The 20,961-nt window shown below is 36.8% G+C and overlaps 1 protein-coding gene and 1 non-coding gene across 14 annotated transcripts in view; one reads left to right on the forward strand and one right to left on the reverse strand.

Moving 5' to 3' along the window:
- The window catches only part of Trpm3 (transient receptor potential cation channel subfamily M member 3), a 536,247-nt gene that overhangs the window by 255,098 nt on the left and 260,188 nt on the right, over nt 1-20,961 (forward strand). For all 13 annotated transcript variants that reach the window (XM_058584013.1, XM_058584014.1, XM_058584015.1 and 10 more), the window contains exons 4-6: nt 2,790-3,003; nt 6,472-6,596; nt 20,746-20,917. In XM_058584013.1, the coding sequence (XP_058439996.1) occupies nt 2,790-3,003; nt 6,472-6,596; nt 20,746-20,917 (511 nt within the window). The remainder of the gene's footprint in view (nt 1-2,789; nt 3,004-6,471; nt 6,597-20,745; nt 20,918-20,961) is intronic.
- Nucleotides 1,347-1,453, reverse strand: LOC124103027 (U6 spliceosomal RNA). Its single transcript, XR_006855057.1, has one exon. It is a non-coding gene; the product is annotated as a U6 spliceosomal RNA (small nuclear RNA).

The following is a 20,961-nucleotide window of genomic DNA, read 5'->3' on the forward strand; positions in this document are numbered from 1 at the left end:
TAATATATGATCTATTTTTGAGAAGGATCCATGTGCTGCTGAGAAAAAAGTGTAACTGCTTGATGTTGGGTGGTATATTCTATATATGTCAATTAAGTCTAGGTTATTAATTGTGTTATTGAGTTCTATAGTTTCCGTATTCAACTTTTGTTTGGAAGATCTGTCCAGTGGCGAGAAAGGTGTGTTGAAGTCTCCCATGATTATGGTATGGTGGTCTATTAGACTCTTGAACTTGAGAAGAGTTAGTTTGACGAACATAGCTGCACCATTGTTTGGGGCATATATATTTATGATTGTTATGTCTTGTTGGTGTATGGTTCCCTTAAGCAGTATGTAGTGTCCCTCTTTATCCCTTTTGATTAACTTTGGCTTGAAATCTATTTTATTTGATATGAGTATGGACACTCCTGCTTGTTTCCGAAGTCCATATGAGTGATATGATTTTTCCCAACCTTTCACCTTCAGCCTATGTATGTCTTTTCCTATCAAATGCGTCTCCTGTAGGCAGCATATTGTTGGGTCTTGTTTTGTGATCCATTCTACTAGCCTGTGTCTCTTGATTGGTGAGTTTAAGCCATTAACATTTAGGGTTATTATTGAGATATGGGTTGTTCTTCCAGCCATATTTGTTTATTTATGTTACTAAACATGGTTTGTTTTCCTCTTTGATTATTTTCCCCCCTTTACTGTCCTACCTCCCACTGTTGGTTTTCATTGTTATTTTCCATTTCCTCTTCCTGTAATGTTTTGCCAAGGATGTTTAGAAGAAATGGTTTTCTAGCTGCAAATTCTTTTAACTTTTGTTTATCGTGGAAGGTTTTAATTTCATCTTCCATCCTGAAGCTTAATTTCGCTGGAAACACAATTCTTGGTTGGAACCCATTTTCTTTCAGTGTTTGAAATATGTTATTCCAGGATCTTCTAGCTTTCAGAGTCTGTGTTGAAAGATCAGCTGTTATCCTGACTGGCTTACCCCTAAATGTGATCTGCTTCCTTTCTCTTGTAGCTTTTAAAATTCTCTCCTTATTCTGTATGTTGGGCATCTTCATTATAATGTGTCTAGGTGTGGGTCTCTTATGATTTTGCACATTCGGCGTCCTGTAGGCTTCTAGGATTTGGGATTCTGTCTCATTCTTCAAGTCTGGGAAGTTTTCTTGTATTATTTCATTGAATATATTGCTCATTCCTTTGGTTTGAAACTCTGTCCCTTCCTGTATCCCAATGACTCTTAAATTTGGTCTCTTGATGTTATCCCATATTTCTTGGATGTTCTGCTCATGGTTTCTTAACAGTCTTGCTGAGCTGTCTATGTTCTTTTCAAGTTGAAATACTTTATCTTCATTGTCAAAAATATGGAACGCTTCACGAATTTGCATGTCATCCTTGCGCAGGGGCCATGCTAATCTTCTCTGTATCGTTCCAATTTTAGTATATGTGCTGCCGAAGCGAGCACCTGCCTTGCCTTGACATTTTGCAACCTCCCAAGTTTACAGCTTCTACTTTAAGGGTTGAATATCCCTTCTTTTCAGACCAATTCGGCAATGTATTTCTAAAGCTTTTTTCTATTTACCTAGTATTTTAGTTGTTTCTAGCTAGAATCAAATCTTTTTAAATTATTTATTTATTCTAATTTGTTATGCATGATTAGAATAAAATCTTTATAAGTACATGAAGACCTAAATGAACCTGTTTTTGTTAATGTTTATTTACATATGTATTTAAAGCATTTTCTTTTTACATCTCATAATTTTATTTCTAATTGCATCTGGTAAAACCTTGATATCTGCTATAAAACTTAATTTTCAATTATCCTGTGGGAATAATTAATTCTCTTTAAAAATAAAACATTTTCATATGCAATTATTATAGACTTCAATATAATCTGTTACCTTATTTCAAATTTTTCATTGCCTTATGTAGGACTGTATGATCTTCAAAAACCTCTCAAAATAGTAGGATCACAAAAATACATAGGCCTATCTGCATTCAATTTATTTGAAGCCATTACTCATTGAAACATTGGAGCTATTTGGGCCCTTCCACAAAATATAATCAATGGTAAAATATTAGCATGCTTTATTTTGGACAAAACTCATTTTGGGAAAAGTTGTGCTTAGACAACATTTTAGAAAATCAAATAATTTAAGTTTGTAGTTACAGAATTTCAAGAAAACCTCTAAACTCTTCATCTCTTGAAGGCTCTTTTGGTAAAGGAAGTGATCACCCTTTTAAAAAAAATAAAAATCTGATTTCACATAAAAATTTTCTTCAAGTAACAACACATATGACAAGTTGCCACATGATGCAGTGAGGCACACCTGTAATCCCTGCTACCCAGGAAGCTGAGGCAGGAAGATCACAAGCTCAAGACCAGCCAGAGTAACTCAGGGAGAAATATCTCAAAATAAAAAGGGCTGAGAATGTCATTCAGTGATACAGCATGTTTGTGGCCCTCAGTTCAATCTACATTGAGGGGGAAAAAAAAAAGCCTCAAAAGTCCAGCCCATCTCCCTAATCAATTATTTAAAATATTTAAATAATAATATTTTTGTTGCCATTTCCTTTATTTTTTTGCTAATTTGTTATATGACAGCAGAATGCATTACAATTCATATTACACATATAGAGCACAATTTTTCATATCTCTGTATATAAAGTATATTCACACCATTCGTATCTTTATACATGTAATGATATCTATCTCATAAAAATATTAAATAGTGTCTTATTGAAATATTTAAATAATATATTACTTAAAATATTTCATTAAATGGCCTTTCTTCTTCTAGTACGTGCGAGTATCCTTTGATACGAAACCTGATCTCCTTCTACACCTGATGACCAAGGAATGGCAACTGGAGCTTCCCAAGCTTCTCATCTCTGTCCACGGGGGCCTGCAGAACTTTGAACTCCAGCCCAAACTCAAGCAAGTCTTTGGGAAAGGTCTCATCAAAGCAGCCATGACCACTGGAGCGTGGATCTTCACTGGAGGGGTTAACACAGGTAACTGGAGTGTGACGGGGAAAGGCATCATAAGGCCATGAGAATGTTGTGCCTCAGATCATTTTCTAAGAGTGTATTTATATTTACCCACCTCTCCCCTGCTCCTCATTATAAGGCTCAAGACACAGCTGCACAAGCACATTTCAGAAATGAACTGAATGCTGCCCATGCTTTAATATGTTTATGTGAAATCCTCTGCCTGGTTCTCTCTCAGCCTCCTTTTCCAAAATGATCACCGTATCATTATTTTTAAGAATTAAGTAACAGGTTGAAATGATTAATGGTTGACTCTGAAGAATTTGTAAATATGACCAATGGGGTTTTGTAGGATGTTTTCAGTAGCTCAAGTTGTCATATAAATATCTAGTAACTTTTTTTTTTTTTGGCTGAGGTACTGGGGATGGAACTCAGGGCCTGATGCACCCTAGGGTCTGGTGTGTTTATTATTTAAAATATTCCATTAAATCATCTCTGCACCAATAGAAGACACACCTCATCCCAGATACTAGTTTTCCTACTACCTAATGAGTTTCTATATTGTGATACAGGCATGCTCTCAAATCAATTCTTACTTACATATATAAAGTTCTGAATATAAGCACTTATCAATGTACAACAGATAATAAATTGGAAGCACGTAAACTTTGTTGCCCTATTTCCCCAGCCTGAGTTGGATGTGCCAATTAGCAGTTTACAAGTAAGTTGTAGTAAATTAATGCAAACTCATTACAAGGCTCAAAGTCTGTACACAGACACATTTGTTGTTAGTGGGACATTCTGAACGTAACTTTGGGCCAACTATTGCTGCTTTTAAATACCATGTTTTCTCAATTTTTTGTTTGTTTGTAGTTTGGACAATGTTTGAGATCTGCTCTGCAAATTCTAAATACCTAGAATTTGGGAATCAGACACAGCTGCACAAGCACATTTCAGCAATGAACTGAATGCTGCCCATGCTTCATATTGTTATGTGAAATCCTGACTCTGTCTCGAAGCTGACATGATCTTAGATTGACCTGCTCAGTCAGCTCTTTAATGTTTACACTCTAGTAATCAAATATCCAAAGAGCAAAATTCTTTCAGTGACTGTTCAGGTTTTAAGCCCCATGTTTTTGCTCCCTACTAAGTGGCCATCGCCTATCCGTGATTCTCCAGCTGTAGACTTTCCTGACATGCAGTCACCAAACCAAAAGCTTCTAAATTTTGAAAGAAACTCCTGCCAATCTATTTCTAAGAAGTTGGAACATTATTTTTCTTCTTTTACATAATGCATTCAATGTCAAAAAAAATGTACATCTTAAATACTATAAACTGACACAGGCCTCTAGAATTCCAGCAACTCAGGAGACTGAAACAAATTACAAGTTTGAGATCAGACTAGCAAGATCCTGCCCCAAAAAGGAATGTAGATGTAGCTTAGTAATAGAGTACCTCTGGGTTCAATCTCTACTACTAAAAAAAAAAAAAAAAAAAAAAAAAAAAAAAAAAAAACCCACTACAAACCAAAGAGTTCATCTCTGCTTCCCTCTGGACTTATCATTCAGTTCAAGACCAAAGTGACAATCTAATGACAGATGCTGAAGTTAGGTAAGAGGTAATAAGAAAATTGTGGCAGACAGTGAGGCATACCATGAAGCTAAACTTCTTGTTCAGGGTTGGCCCTATGTTTTGCATATTATCATTAATATACAGATTTTCATGTTTTAGTGTTTTCAGAAGCTATCTTAGAAAATTCTCTTTTTCTGGGGGGCGGGGGGAGTACCACAGTTGAACACAAGGACACTCTACCACTGAGCCATATCCCCAGTCCTGTGTTGTATTTTATTTACAGACAGGGTCTCATGTATTATTTAGCAACTCATCGTCCTCCTGAGCCACTGAGATCACAGGTGTGCACCACTGCACCCAGCGCTTAGAAAAATCTTACACAAACTACCAAGTGAGAATAATGTGCTCCTCCATACTCCCAGCATAGAGCAACATGGATTAGTGGTCATTTACACTACATTGGTACTTGATTTTTAAAAGCAGGTTCTTTAAGCATGTAGATTCTCTCCCCTGATTAAATTGCCTGGTATGTTCTGCGTGTTTGGGACACAATTTCTGAGCCCTTGCCCTTAAGGAGCTTTATTATTGGCAGAGTCATTCTTATACATAATTATGAATCATTGTAGAACAGATCAGGTGACATGTGGAGCTGCTCAAGCTGTGCAAACTGCATTATGTGTAAATGGAATCCAACTTGAGAAATCAAATCCAACTCCACATTTATATAGGAGATGGCACTCGGTGTGATGTTTTTCTTGAGGAAGAGGTAGAATTTTGATAAATGGAATCTAAAAATAATTGTTCAAGAGGGAAGTTAAAAGATTAGAAATTATTTTTTTAATTTATTTATTTATTTTAATTAGTAATACTTGACAGTAGAATGCATGTATGCTCTTTGGTATATCATACATAGACAGGATATAATTTCCCATTTTTTCTGACTGTACATGTTGCAGAATCATATTGGTCATGTAGTCATATACATATATAAAGTAATAATGTCTGTTTTATTCTACTATTTTTCCTATCCCCATATCTACTCTCTTCCCATCACTTTCCTCTAATTAATCTAAGATAACATTATTCTTCCCTAGTGCCCCTGCCTTATTGTGAATTAGCATCTGCATATTAGAGAAAACATTTGGCCTTTGGTTTTTGGGGGATTGGCTTATTTTGCTTGGCATGATATTCTCCAACTCCATCCATTTACTAGCAAATGCCATAATTTCACTCTTCTTTTAAGCTGAGAAATTTTCCATTGAGTATATATACCACATTTTCTTTACATCTTCTTTAAATAGTTTATGAAAAGGTGAGAGATAGGTTCACAACCATTTTAAACTAAATTTCCTTTAACTATGTTGAGGACAGAAGAAGAAAATTTGAATGATGAAGATTAAAGGTGTATTTTTAACAAATTTTCTACAGAATAAGCCAACATGAAGTAGATTTGCTACATATTTTGTAAATAGGAAGATGAAATTAGGACTAAAAATGTGAGCTAAATAATTATTCAAATGATTCTGACTCAAACATAATCTGGAGTGTATGTTTAATATAACATTATATATGGTACTTTCTATAGAATCAACACATTAAGCGTGTCCTAAGTCCTATGAACAAATCATTAGGTTTATACAAAAAAAGTAAAAGTGACTAAAATAGTTGTATTTATTCTTCTTATAGGCATGTTTTCATACAGATTCTAGTAATGCTTTTACTGACATTTATATCAAGTCTGGGAATTATAAATGGCACAATCACAATCTTATGTTCTTGCCTAAATATGTGGTTTATACACAAAAGTATCAAAATTGTGCTTTTGATGCATTTCACCTTGGGAGAAAGTTATCACCCTTCAAAATAATATAAAGGTCATTGCTTTAAAAAGTAAGATAGTACTTCTCTCTCTGCCCCCAGGTGTCATTCGGCATGTTGGAGACGCCTTGAAGGACCACGCATCTAAATCTCGAGGGAAGATATGTACCATAGGTATTGCCCCATGGGGAATTGTGGAAAACCAAGAGGACCTGATTGGAAGAGATGTAAGTACTGGGGGCTGCCCCTTTACATGACTTCTCCTAGAGAGGCTAGCACAAGAGTATAGTTAGTATTCATAATATGCATAATATTCTTTAAAATAGTTTATTGGATGACTACTTGTTTTCTAAAAATCTATGTAGACCCCATGTCCTTTATTCTAATCAAGAAAAGTAACTCACCAATCACCCCCTTTCTGCTTCAGTGAAGCAGTGGTCTTTCTTTTCCATCAAACTCTGCAAGTGCTCTTGGTATGGTTATCTTAAAAATACCCTATACCCACGTAACACTTGGCAACATGAACTCACACATGAAATATGGCCTCTTGTCACCCCAGGACTCCAACATCGATTATTTGAGTGCCTCTTACCCAGCTCAAGATTGCTACAGAGAGTCTTTCCATTGGAGCCTGTGTCTTCTGTGGACAGTTTTGTGTGTGTGTGTGTGTGTGTGTGTGTGTGTGTATGTGGCGGGGGGCTAAATGCTTAGTTAACATGTAGGCACAGTTGAATTCTTTATTTTGCATGAATTTCAAAACCCCTTGCCCAAGCTCAACACTTTCCTAGCCTCTATTTCCCATTCTGATATCCAGGGCCACATACTGACCAGCTGTTCAACAATTTTACCCAGAAACCCAGAGCATTTGGTCTTATTTTTTATGAGTCATCATCTCATTTCTGATCCTTCTAGGGATCTCATTTAAAAAAAAAAAAAGTCATTTCCACTCTCCCTTACAGAATGTTTCTCTTCCAACAACCATAAAATTCTATTTTAAAAGAATTGGAGTTATATTACATAAACAGATTACCATACTGTATTTGTTTCCTCCAATAATTGCAGCAATTGTTTTTCATTGTTCTCTATATCAGTTCAATAGTCATTCCTTTCCAATCAAGACCTGCCCGAGTATTAAAAATATGCTAAGTAGTTTTATCCACATATCTTGAGGTCTGTGCCCAAAAAGAGGAAAAAAAACAGATTATGAATCAACTAGTCTTAAATTGTTTCTTTTAATGATGGAGCCGTACAATTCAACCATCTCATTTCAATCCAACACAATGTATAGAATTCTTTAAAAATTTGTTTACTCCTTGTGTTTTGACATTTGATTTTTAACTCCTTCAGAACATTTAAATGATAATAAACATGCACATCACTGTTATCAAATTAAGTGCAGAAATCCTAATTTATCCAGAAGACAGAGTACTATTTTATTTTATACATACTTTATTCCCTAAATGTTATGTAGACAAAACTGATAGAAAAAATTTAGTAACACTTTTCTAGAATATCTGAGACTAGTCATTCACGGAATATAATTGGACTAATACTTACCTTAGATTTCAAATTGGCTTTTAAATGGATGTCAGTTAACTTAGGAACCAGAACAAATATATTTCCTAAAGAATTAAAACATGCTAAAATGACCTCAACTCCAAACACATTTAATATTGCATTTTAATAGTATGTAAATTGTTCCAAAAATAACTTCTGAGTCATATTTTTAATGTTCGTAGCTTCAGGATCACTATCAGAAATTTAAATAATTATTCAACGAGTGGGGCTGGTTTAGAACTCTTATTTCTGTACTTGAGATAGGCAACTAAGGTTATAATTTTGTTACTCTAAGCATTTTTGTGTTTGCTCATCTTAGATTGGAGATTTCTTTCTATTACATGCCAAAGGGGTTAGAGATGTTTAAGTGATCCAAAGAAAAATGGTCACAGAGGGCAAAAATTTGTATAGTCATCATCCCTGCTGCCAGGGGGCTACAAAAAGCAAACCATTATACCTAAAGAACCAGGTAAGCTGACAGAGAGAGGGAAGTGAAAAGGAAATGAGAAGGCTGAATGGGGGTATCCAACATTCACCTGCTATTCCACAAAGAACCAAAGTAACAAGCTGCATTGTGAGGTGACTTACAATTGGAGAGCCCTGGAAATTAGACTGGAACCTTGGGATATTCAGAAACCTGGAACATTATAATAAGAAAAACAAAATGCCCTAGCATCTGTGACTTTAGCTGCGCAGCCGAGCAAGGAGGAGTCTCCACTTTGCAGAAATAAGGGCAAGAGACCCAAAAAACTATCAGTTAAAATAGGATTGAAATCTGGTCAATAGCACTGCTTTTGATAAAGATCTTACATCATCTCCCATTGAATACCCACGGTGCTGGAGCCAGTTTCTGTGTTAAGAAGTAAGCTATTGCCCAAGTTTGGGATATTCTAGAGGTCAGAAACTGCTTCCAGAAACTCACCAGTTTGAAAGTAGCCATCTTGAAAATTCAAGTTATCCCAGTGGAGTGACTGACCTAAGCCCACTAGATGGTGTATAAGGATGGATGTTGTGACACAGAAGGGAATGGGCTGTGATAACATTGAGAACCAGAAGCTTGGATCACTTTCCCTGAGACCAAGGGCATAAATGACCATATGTAACTCAATGCCTGCATAGTTCCTGCTGTCCCTGCACCACACTCAGATGCCTGTTCTTGGCAGGGTTGGGGAAAACATCATGGTTCCACAGCTAATCATGGGTGCCCAGAAGGGTCAAGAGGAACTTTGGCACCATTTATACATATGCACTACCATCAGTTGAGAAGTACACCACAGTTCCACTGCACCTTGTCTGACCACATACTGCTGTCTGGACTGGGTATTTGCAGTTCACACCACTGTCTCTCCTCATGTGTCTCATGGGACTATACCAGAACAAGTGATTCAGGGCCCTCACTACTGCTGGTGCTACCAGTGCCAGAGGCCTTTGTCAGTAGCAGAGCTAGCATCAGCAGTATGTGAGGAATTCCCCATCACCTGAATTGTAGGAGTAGCCCTAGCACAGCACGCAAGTTGCACCATGCTTGCTAGTGTGTCTCATTCTTGCATGAACCACAGAAACAAGGGTTCTCTCTTACTTCATCACAGTAGGCAATACCAAAGACATTAATCACAGCAAAAGAGACTGCACTACTGGAAATAAGGTGAACATTGCATAACTGACAGAAAGCAGCTTTCTCCTGAAGGTATGCCCAAGATGGCCACCTCATCAAAGTGGTAGAGATACATGATCCAAAAGATTCCAGATAAATTGATACAGTTAAAAAGTCTGATAAATTATTTAAAAGCTCAGTGATATCTAAAAGACTACGGGTAAACAGTTCAATGAAATTAAGAAGAAAAATACATGATAAAAATGAGAAATTGAGTGGAGATTTAGAAGAAACCAAACAAATCTTTGAAATGAAAAATTCAGTAAGTATGTGTGTATGCACACAGCTGAAAGCCTGAACAATAGAGTAGATGAAGCAGAAGAAAGAATATTTGAACTTGAAGTCATGTCTTTTTACTTTTGGACATCAAAAGGTCACTATAGAAAAAGGAAGATTTAAAAATTTATTGAAACAATTGAAAATGGAAGCACAGAATACCAAAAATTATGTCATGTAGCAAATATAGTGCCAAGAGAAGGAAGTTTATAGCAATAAGTACCACTTTATAAGAACAATGATTTCAAACAACTTAACAGTGTATCTCAAGTACTTAGAAAAGCAAAACCACACCAAACCCAAAAATAGAAGGGAAAAAATGACAGAGCAGGGATAAGTAAAATTTAAAAAGAAATAAAATATCAATGAAGCAAATAGTTAGCTTTTTGAAAAGAAAGTTTACAAACCTTTAGCTAGACTACCCAAGAAAGAAAAGACCCAAATAAAACTAAATTGATACCTTGAAAATACAAAGGATCATTAGAAATTATTATTGAAAATCTGTACTCTAACAAGCCTATAAGAAATGGACAAATTTCTGGACACATGTGACTCATCAAAATTAAACCATGAAGACAAAAAACTGGAATAAACTAATAAAAATCAATGAGATTCAAGCAGGAATATAAAGTCTCCCCAAGTAAAGTCCAGACCAAATGGCGTCACTGTTGGATTTTACAAACCTTTTTTCCTTTTCCCCCCTCAAGAAATAAAAAGAGGATTTATTGCTTTGCTAGAAACGAAAAACACAGGGGACTCCTCTCCTAGAGGCTGTGTTTCTGCCCCTTAGCATAAACAGGGGGCTTTTTAAAATATATGTTTAGTTGTAGATGGATATAATAATTTTATTTTTGTATGTAGTGCTGAGGATCAAATCCTATCCCCCAGAGTGCTAGGCAACCCGCTCTACCTCTGAGCCACAATCCCAGGCCAACAGGGGCCTTTTAAAGAGGTGATTCAAAGTTGGAGTTGTAATCCACTTGTTAATTTAGGAGATAGTCATTTTTGAGATCTTCTGGTACCATCCCCAAAACCTGAATTAGTTGTTCCTGCGGTGGGTGTGTACTCAAAGACACAAATCTGCCTAGGATGGGAAGAATGGTAATCCCGTTTCCCTAATCTTAGGGAGGAAAAGAGATTAAAAAAGAATAGGGAAAGAAAGAAACATGTCCATTTTAAAAATACATGACAATGGCAGAGCAGCAAGGGCTATATTCAAAGCATAAAGTGGACCACTGTGACATTTCCACATTCCATTTCTATAGAAAAATAGGTGACGACAACTCCCTGCTGAAAAAGAGCGAAGTTGGGGGATGTAACTCAAAGTCAGGTGGGGCATGGACAGTTCAGGATATTCTGCATCAGGGCAGTCCAGAGGTCCACAGTGGTAGATGGCAGATGACTGGACAAGGCATACATAGATCAGGGATCATGCAGATGGCCAAGGGTATTGTGACTTTACTGAGTTCAGTTTCCTTTTTCTACAGTACCATAGTAGCAGCATGGTATTTGGCATAAAAACAGACCAATGGACAAGAAAAGAAATCCTAGGAATAAACTCACACATATATAGTCAACTGGTTGACAAAGTTGCCAAAAGCATATATTGAAGGAAGGACAGCTTCTTCAATTGTGCTGGGGAAAACGGATATCCACAAGATGGATCAAACGTAAATGTAAAACCTGATTTCTGAAACTACTAGAAGAAAACAGACACACTTCAAGACATTGGTACAGTGGTACAGGATTTTCTACATAGGAAACAAAAGCAAAAATTGACTTCTTTCCTAACATCATATCCCTGACTTTAATTTCCCACAACTGACTTCTTCCCAAGCTTTCTTAGCCTGCTTGGGCAGGCATACAAAATATCATAGACTAGGTGCCTTATAAATAATAGAAATTTATTTCTCACAGTTCTGGAGGCTCTGTGATGAGTTCTGTGTCCTTACATGGTGGAAGAGTTTCAGGATCTCTTGGGTCCCTTTTATAAGGACACCAATTTCATATTTGAGGTCTGCACCCTCCTGATCTATTTACCTCTCAGAGGCTCCAGATCCTAACACCATCACTTTGGGGGTTAGGATTTTAACATATGAGTTTGGGAGACAAACACTTAATCATTTGCACCAGTGTAATTTAAAATGTCCCAAAGATTTTTGTTTCCTACTAAACCCTAATCTAATACTTTCAGTGTTTACTGTATTCAGGCAAACACTACAAGATTTCATCTCTAAGTGAACTATAAAAACATTTGCTATATTGTCACATGGCTTCTATAATTATGATAGTAATTATAATTTGCTGATCTCCTAATTGAACATGCATTGTAATGGCCTGTACTAGTCATTATAAGGCAATATTATACCTTTTTATGATTGAGTAATCTAAACATGGATTGGAACTAAGATCCCACTCTCCAAAGTCCATTCCTGTAACAAAATATATTAAGTGAGATTTTAAAATTTTAACATTATATTCTTATTGTCACTTGAGACACTGGAAAATATGCTTATAAATAGATTTCAACAAACTCTGTGAATGATCAGAGTCCTTTTCATTCTCCCTAGAGAAATTTGCCTAGATAGATGATTATGAAAGTATCACCAGTATAAAGTCAAAGACCTTCCAATCAATTATAATTTTAGTATAACATTTATATTCCTTACTTTACAAAGCTACCTGAATAGAATTGTGTCAGGTGACGGAACAATTCTGAAGCCATTATTGTTTGTATTTCCCCAAAACTAGATTAACCAGATACATGCCAAATTAGAAATCCAGATATAATCAAAAAACAAAGTACTTTTCACTGGAACCTGGGAATGGACATTATGTTTGGCTATATTTTCCAACACAGAATCATGTGGTTATTATCTTTCCTTTAATTTCTCTTCTCTTCCTATAGAATTGATTCTAAGTTTTATAAACACTCACAGTTCTTATGTCTATATGAAAAGAGCTCTGGTGATGCCATCTTTGTGTTTCAAGCCAAGAAATATCAAGGCCAATAACACCATTGATGGCTAATTGGATGTAGTTATCAATTTATACATTTGTCACTTATTTGAGGCAAGCCAAATAGGACTTCATATAGCAATCTCAAAAAAACTACACGATAATGACCCTAGCATGAGGTTTATTGGTCTTTCATGACTAGGTTAGATAAGATGTAGCCAGAGGATGAGAGGAAAAGGTCAGAACTGAGGAAGCACACCCAAATCTGTTAGTTATAGAGGACAGAGCCAGAGTTTGCAGAGCCTGGACCACACTCGGGTCTGGGCTCACTGCCAAGGCAGCAGTTATATTCACTCACATTGGCAACACAGTCTTGGTGAAGACAATGATTTGAGCTCAATTTTGGGCATGTTGATTTTGAAGCTCCTGTGAGATATGTACATGAAAATGTCTGACAGGCTAGTAAATATATGAGGCAGAAGCTTAGGAGCAAGATATAGCTGCACACTTAGATTTGGAAGGCATCACATACAGATGGCAACTGAAACAATCTCAGTGGAGAGGTTCGCTACAGAGAAGTAAAAAAAAGAGCCTATGCCTGGATCTTGATGATCTCCAAAAGTCAGTAGCTGAGCATAGGACATACAGCCCAAGAAATTTCTGAGACACAGAACCAACACAGGCGAGAGTTATGGAAGCCGAGAGGAAAATGGGCTTCAGAAAGATGGCGTGAAGGGCAATGCCAAGGGCCACTGAGAAGCCGAGGAGGGCAAGAACTTCAAAATCATTCCAGAACAGTGATGAAGCGACAAGAAAATTTCAATAGGTCGAGGAGGGAAAAGAAAGGAAGCAGCATAGACAGCAGAGCTACTTTAGAGGTTTGGCTGTAATCAGAGGAGATGGGGTAGCCAAAGAGTCATAATTTGAGGGAAATTTTCTTTAAAAAAAAAGATGGAGTGGAGCTTGTGTATTGGTGATAGAAAGGGACATAAGGACAGAAGACGTAATCAAGGAAATAAGTTCTAATGGGTCAGTGAAGTGACGGGAGTCCTGAGCTGAGGAGGAGAGAAAAACATCCTGTGTGTACCCTTGTAACCTAAGGAGAAGAGGCAAGACTACACACACAGCAGGTTGGTGTCAGGACGGTCAAGTGTTAGCCTGGAGATTTGTCATTTATCACTGAAATAACAAAAACTTACTAAATATAGCACCTGCCATCATAAGGTTGAAAATGCTAAACTGAACTATTGTAATTTGGGGATTATCTGTACCTCTATGATTTTTAAGTGTTTTTATTCATATTATAATTTATTTATTTATACATGTGGTGCTGAGAATCGAACCCAGTGCCTCACAGATGCTAGGCAAGTGCTTTACCCCTGAGCCACAATCCAAGCCTCACTTCTATAATTATTAATCAGAATTTACACATGAGATTGAGATAGAGTAGTAATAACCCACTGGCAAGAGTGTAGAAACAGGGGTCAAATCTTCTCCAGAATAGAGAGGGATGGTGTTCAGGTTATAAATAGGAAGAGACTGGAAGATGTTACCACCCTAGTGAAATAGTAACTAGAACTGAGCAGAGCCCACAGAAAGAATGCCAGGGAGCATGAGGACTCAGGGAGAGGTAGAGGGGACTATAAGCCACGAAATTATATGCAACTAGTATTCCACAATAGGAGAGGATACATTCTGAAGTCTCAAAGAAAGATAATAATACACAATTGTATTAGTAATCAATTGATGTGTAAAATATCATCCCAAAACATAATGGCTTAAACAACATACAGTGTCTCACAGTTTTGGTAGGTGAGGAATTTGTGAATGAATTACCTGGTTGATTCTGGCTATGGGTCTCTCTTTGGTCACAGTCAAAATGGCGGTTGGACTGCATCAACTGAAGGATTGAATAGGGTATGGTAAACCCTATTCAAAGTGACTCACCCACAAGGTGTTTGTTATAGGAGTCTCTGGCCATGCAAATCACTTCATAGGGCTGCTTTTTTTTTTTTTAAGAGATAGAGAGAGAGAGAATTTTATTATTTATTTTTTAGTTTTTTTTTTTTTTTGGCGGACACAACATCTTTGTTTGTATGTGGTACTGAGGATCGAACCTGGGCCACACGCATGCCAGGCAAGCGCGCTACCGCTTGAGCCACATCCCCAGCCCCCACAGGGCTGCTTTATTCTCTTTACAATATGGTACTGGCTTCCTTCAAAGTAAGTGATCTGGCAGAGAGCTAACAGAAAACCTTGTGTGGCCTACTTTGGGAAGTCATACATCACCACTGTTCGGTTTTATCCCTTAGAGGCCAATCACCGATTCTCACCTAGACTAAAGGAAGAGTTTCAAAGAATTTCCAAACACAGTTTAAAAATCACCCCCACTGGAAACTTGGGATTCGTATAGAAAGCTTTTCAGAATTCAAGAGCCTCTTGCCACTGCCTATAGCTAAATGGCACATGGCTTCCCTCAGGACAGGCCAAAGGGAGGTGAATCTATTCAAGTGGAAAGGATAAAACGAGGGCTGTAAAACTCTCTGCAGGACACACATTGAAGGGCACATTTTCCAAGTGTTACTGAAAGATGCAATTGATGTTCCTGTGAATTTTAGTGGGCATCACACAGCTAAAGTATCTGGGTGCTCTTTGGAAATGGGTCCCTTGGTTTGCTGATCCCTGTGTGGACTGCTGAGCTGAGAGATGGACTCTCAGTTTCAGTGTGACCTGCTTTATGCCCGTACTCACAGTTCCTCTGTCTGAATAGGAAATAACCATCCATGTCCCACTGGCTTAGGCTTCCGTGCTGATGGGGACACACAGAGGCTTTCACTTTTTTCATTTCATTCTCTTAGTCCCCATGTTTCTTTATCTCTAACACAGAGATGGCTGCTTACTTCTCAGCAGTGTCCCCTCTTCCCTAGCAGAAATGGATGCCTAATGCTAAGAGAATCTCAAAACTTTTTGTTTCTCTCTTACCAAAGCACGACCCCATCTTGCTGCCTACTGGTGCCTTTTCTGACCTCTGTATACATGTAGTTCTAGATGACTCAACTGGAAATAGTCTGGTCAGCTGTCAGAGGATTCCACCACGCAGCTGAGCCACTAATAAAAAATATCCAGCAGCAAAACTAACCGTAATATTCTCTAGAAATTTAAAATGAGATTGGGTTTTCTATCTTCCCCTTTAATGCATCCTGGCTTATAAAGGAACTTAGGACCTATATGGGGTTAGTGAGGCAAATTTGGCCAGGATACCTCACTTCTGAGTCCCCAATTCCATCTACAAAATAAATACGAAATAGATTGTTCCACAACGCCTAATATACAAAAAATGGTCAATGAATGTTCATTTTCTTCTGGTTTAAGTTAAAAACCATGGTGCTATTAGGAGGGAAGAGATGACTCCTTGAGCTGTATATTTCCTATCCTGCTGCTTGGCCTGTGGCATGTTGATATACAACTCACCAGGTAATGGGTGTGGGATTGTAGAAGTCTTATGATTGATGGCACAAAAACCTAATTAAGCCCAATTCAATTGTATTTGGAATAAAGAATCTCAGGTGATGAAATTGCCATTTTATCAAGGAAAGCACCTCAAAATGGAAGAGACCTCAGGACATGAGAGAACGACTTTGCCAACCCACTTTGTTTTGCACTAACTAGAAAAGAGCACGTACATTTTTTTTTTAACATAGGCTGTTCAGATTCAATTGTAGAGGTAGGAAGCCATCAGAAATTACCATCAAGTCTTCTGCTTCACAGATGAAAAAAAAATGCCCCTAAAGTTACTTTTAATAAAAACATTTTGAATACTTATTAGAAGATATTACTTAGACACATGATTATGTTTCTCAAGAAATCATGAGTAAATGAATGAATTCAGAGATCTGCCCAAGGTCACAAGTTAGTACTCAGAGGAACAAGAACCCTGATATTCTTACTTCCTGATAAATACTCCTGGGTAAGACCAAAATATTCCTGAAAACAGGTAGGAAAACTCTAGCAGGTACTTTAGACTGGCTCCTGAATGACTGACTGATGTCCATCCAGGGAACACAACTGCAGCACTCTAGTGTCAGTACATGAAGGATGTTCTGTTTTTCTACAGCATCTCACTCACTCTCTTCTTAGCAGTGAGGGTGTCCTTACCAATGCCTTATATGAAAGGGTTTTTACCTCCATTTAATCCCTTGGACAGCCCCCACTTCACAAGTCCTCTTTGTTTCAGAGGCAAGATAATCACAGATGCCTTAAAGCCAGAATTGTTATCATATCATTATCATACTAAATGCTATACAAGGAATTGGTTGAGTAAAGAATTTTTTTGCTTACTCTTGAGGAACAAGAATGAATAGAAAAATGTCATTACATAGAGGAACTCTAGCCCATGATGATCAGAGACTATTAGGGTCTAAAATCCTAGATTTCTAGGTACAGATACTACTATGTTTCTAAGTATATATACTACAATATTCATCATTTATGCCACTCACCTGGTTTGAAGCCCTTTCAGATACAATTTGACCTTGCCTAACTCTGGTTTCTTATCTGAACTATGAAATACAGAAAATTATGTGAATGGCTATCTTCTCAGTTCTTTCAAGGATGGAATATAAACTGGACCATCCTATATTCTTAGGAAAAAAGATGATCCATTACATGCCATAGATGTTATAGAGCATTAGGACAAAGTCCTGGCTGAGAAACATGCTACAGTAATCCAGTATACCTACAAGTTATGAACACATCACAATCGTTCTCAATAGCACATACTTCCAAAAAACCCTTCTCTGTTTATGAGTTTTTAACAATGAAAGTGTTTGCATGACCTCCAATATTTTGTCAGAGGGAAAAGTTAATTTGTATTCATATTATTAAAAAGGCATTATTTTTCTATTTGCAAAACACAACAGAAAGATCAGCAAATCTTTTGTACATATGCAAATTGCAACTCAAAAATAAACTACTGCCATATTTGTAACAAAGAATAGTAAGTGGATTTTGCAGGCAAGTTAGACGAAAATGCATTTCTCTGAAGTAATTGAGCAGTTATTTTAAACTTTCAGTTAGTCAACAAATTCTTGGAGGATATGACAAAGAAAAAAATACTGCATATTTTGCCAACAGATGGTTGGGGTTTTTTTTTTTCCTTACATTAAGTTAAATGTCTTGGATAAAACAAAAGTCGATGATTTGTCTCATATTTCAATTTGATCACTGGTTTACAACTGGAAACTCAGCTTATAGTTGGCAAGATAGAGCAGAACTGGAAAAGGAAGTGCCATTTATAGAATGCCTGCTAGGAGCCAGGCACTTTGCACATATAATCTCAGCTAATCCTCATGAGGTAAGTGGTTTTATCATTTCCTTTTTACAGATTAAAAAAGTGAGACTCCAGTTCTCACAGTCACTGGCAGTAATTTCCATGATCCATGTGTTCAGGATTGTTCCAGGACTCAGTACACCTTCCTCCAGTAAGGTCTGAAAGTAGATTAGGGCATTTTAATTAGTTTTCAGATTTATATCCCCTTTCATTCAGCAAGCTCTGACCTTAAATTTGCCTTCACACCAAATCAAAAGAAAAGGAGGTCAGTACAATGAAAAAAATTAGACCCTGGAAATTTGACCTTCTTACCATGACTGATTCAGATGTTCAATATTCCCAGAGAGACGTTGAGCTATGTTTCACAATAAAACAGGGTCAAAAGGCAGAAGACCAAACCACCAATATCTTTAGAATCCAGGATTGGAGGAAAGAGATATTTAGAACACAGATGGTTTGATTACCTTCTTTTATTATCAGATTGTGATGAATACATCAGCTTGGCACAGAATCATTTCTATACTTTTAGTAGTTGAAAATTTTATTTTCTCCAATGGTCTTCAAGTGGGATTTCCAGGAATTAGAAACTGTGTATCTCGGCCAGCACAAACTTCTGGGGTTCACAAACACACACAGTATAACGTCTAGAACATCCGTCAGCTCCACCTCTCACAGAACTGCTTTGGAACTTCCCTCTCCTTCACATGGAGTCTTCAGAAACTGCTGTTAGAAAAGAAAGAACAGTAACAAAAGTATTTTCTTTTGTCCAAAAGCACAATGCAGAGGCACTTTAAGAATAGGAAAAAGAATTTCTAAGCCTCTTTCAACAAAGCATTAATATTTATTAACTTGCACTTTACTGTAGAATGAATGTTTTATAATCAAAACTTGAGTAGCAACAAAATGGAAATTTCAACCACAAGTGACCTACTCTTCCAGTGATAAAGAGCTTGGGATGGGTGTAGCTGTCCACTGCCTCTGCATTTTCAAGGGTTCTTATTCACTCATGTAGACAAAGCAGTAACTGATTACTGCTCCATGTGATCACTAAAAGCAATAACTAAAAAGTTATGATCTTTATCAATAAGATGTAACTATAATGAAGCTATGAATTAACATATCAATGCTATGTTGAGAAATGGGGCATGTATTAGAAGCTTTTAAAAGCTTAGAATTATATATCCATTTTAAATTTAAATCAATTCCCAAATAATTCAGAAAAGAGGATTTTTTTTTCAGATTTGAACAAAACATTTGTTTCAAGTTTGTTTATCCATTCATTCACTATTTATTAAGCACATTTTATTTACCAGGAACATAGAAATGTGGGATTTTGAATCAAAATCAAAGGTCTAAAAAATAACTTACATGAGATCTTTACTATCAAAGACTGCCCTTACTAAATCATTTTGTAATTTAACAAACTACTCAATCTTAGTACAGCTTTTCATGGTGAGTTATTGCACACTGAAAAAGAACAAGAACATCTCAACTCAATAATTAATGTACACACTGCACAAAGGCAGAGAAATAAAAACCCAGTAGCGTTTATTTGTCTTGTCAATTTCCATGATTCAGTACACTGATTGCTGTCCTGAGACCATGTAGCAGTGAGCCTGTTAAAATGTTCCCTTTCCTAGATTTGAGTGAAGTTTCTATCCAAATATGTTAGTACTGGATTTCCAACACATCACCTTATGTTTCCATTGGATCTAAACAGTGTGGAAAAAGTACAGATTTTGGAATCAGGCAGATCCGAGTGTGAATTTCCAATTTATCTGTCAATTTTTCAGTTTCTTCATCTATAAAATGAACATAGCATGAAACTTATAGGATTGTTGCAAAGAATAAAGAGAATGTACATAAAGCAACTAGGTCACAATATATGTTGATTATCTTTTTATACCCCAAATCTGAGAGACCACACTGAAATTCTTCTATTTTAGGTACTGTAATTCACCATGAAAGTAAAAATCAAGAAAAGGTAGAATAAGCAAGAGGTGAGCATTTGGAGGCCGATCTATATTTGTCTCAAGAGGCAGTTATTTTATATTCAAGTTGTTTCATACTTAAATAAGGTATCTAATAAGAACAGTGTTTATTTTAAATAACAGGCCTTCAGATTGCTGAATGGGATTGATAGAGAAGATCATATTCTCTCCATCCTTAGCCCCTCTGCTTGCTCCAGAATTGTGACTTTGCTGAATGTGTATGTAGAAATATGTTGCAATGAACCCACTATATAGGATACGATTATAAAGTACCAATGAATTAATTAAATTATGGACAAGAAGAAAAACAAGATAACTAAAGATTATTTTGGGTTCATTGACAAATAAAAGATCAAAATAAAACAATCATCTGCTAGACAGCTTTTTTTAGTGCAATAAAGCACAAACTCATTTCTTTAAAGCTTTTAAGCACAGTGTTGCTTTGAATGGAACTTTTACCTTAAATCTTGCTTCTACCCGAAGCAATTCTGAGAATGCAGACTACACTTCCACTGTACCAAAGAATGGATGTTTTCTCTCTCTTTCCAGTTCTTCTTTTCATATCCTGTTTGCTTTTCTAACTTCTGCCTTTTCCTTTTGATTCCCTGCAGGTAGTCCGGCCATACCAAACCATGTCCAATCCCATGAGCAAGCTCACTGTTCTCAACAGCATGCATTCCCATTTCATCCTGGCTGACAATGGAACAACTGGAAAATACGGAGCCGAAGTGAAACTTCGGAGGCAACTGGAAAAGCATATTTCACTTCAGAAGATAAACACAAGTAAGTTGGTCACTGTCCCACTGTCATGCCTTGTAGAAAGTACA

The sequence above is a fragment of the Marmota monax genome, unplaced genomic scaffold (genome assembly GCF_021218885.2).
Source record: "Marmota monax isolate L192 unplaced genomic scaffold, Marmota_monax_Labrador192_F-V1.1 WCK01_AAM20220418_F8-fsc00059, whole genome shotgun sequence".
Classification (NCBI taxonomy): domain Eukaryota; kingdom Metazoa; phylum Chordata; class Mammalia; order Rodentia; family Sciuridae; genus Marmota; species Marmota monax.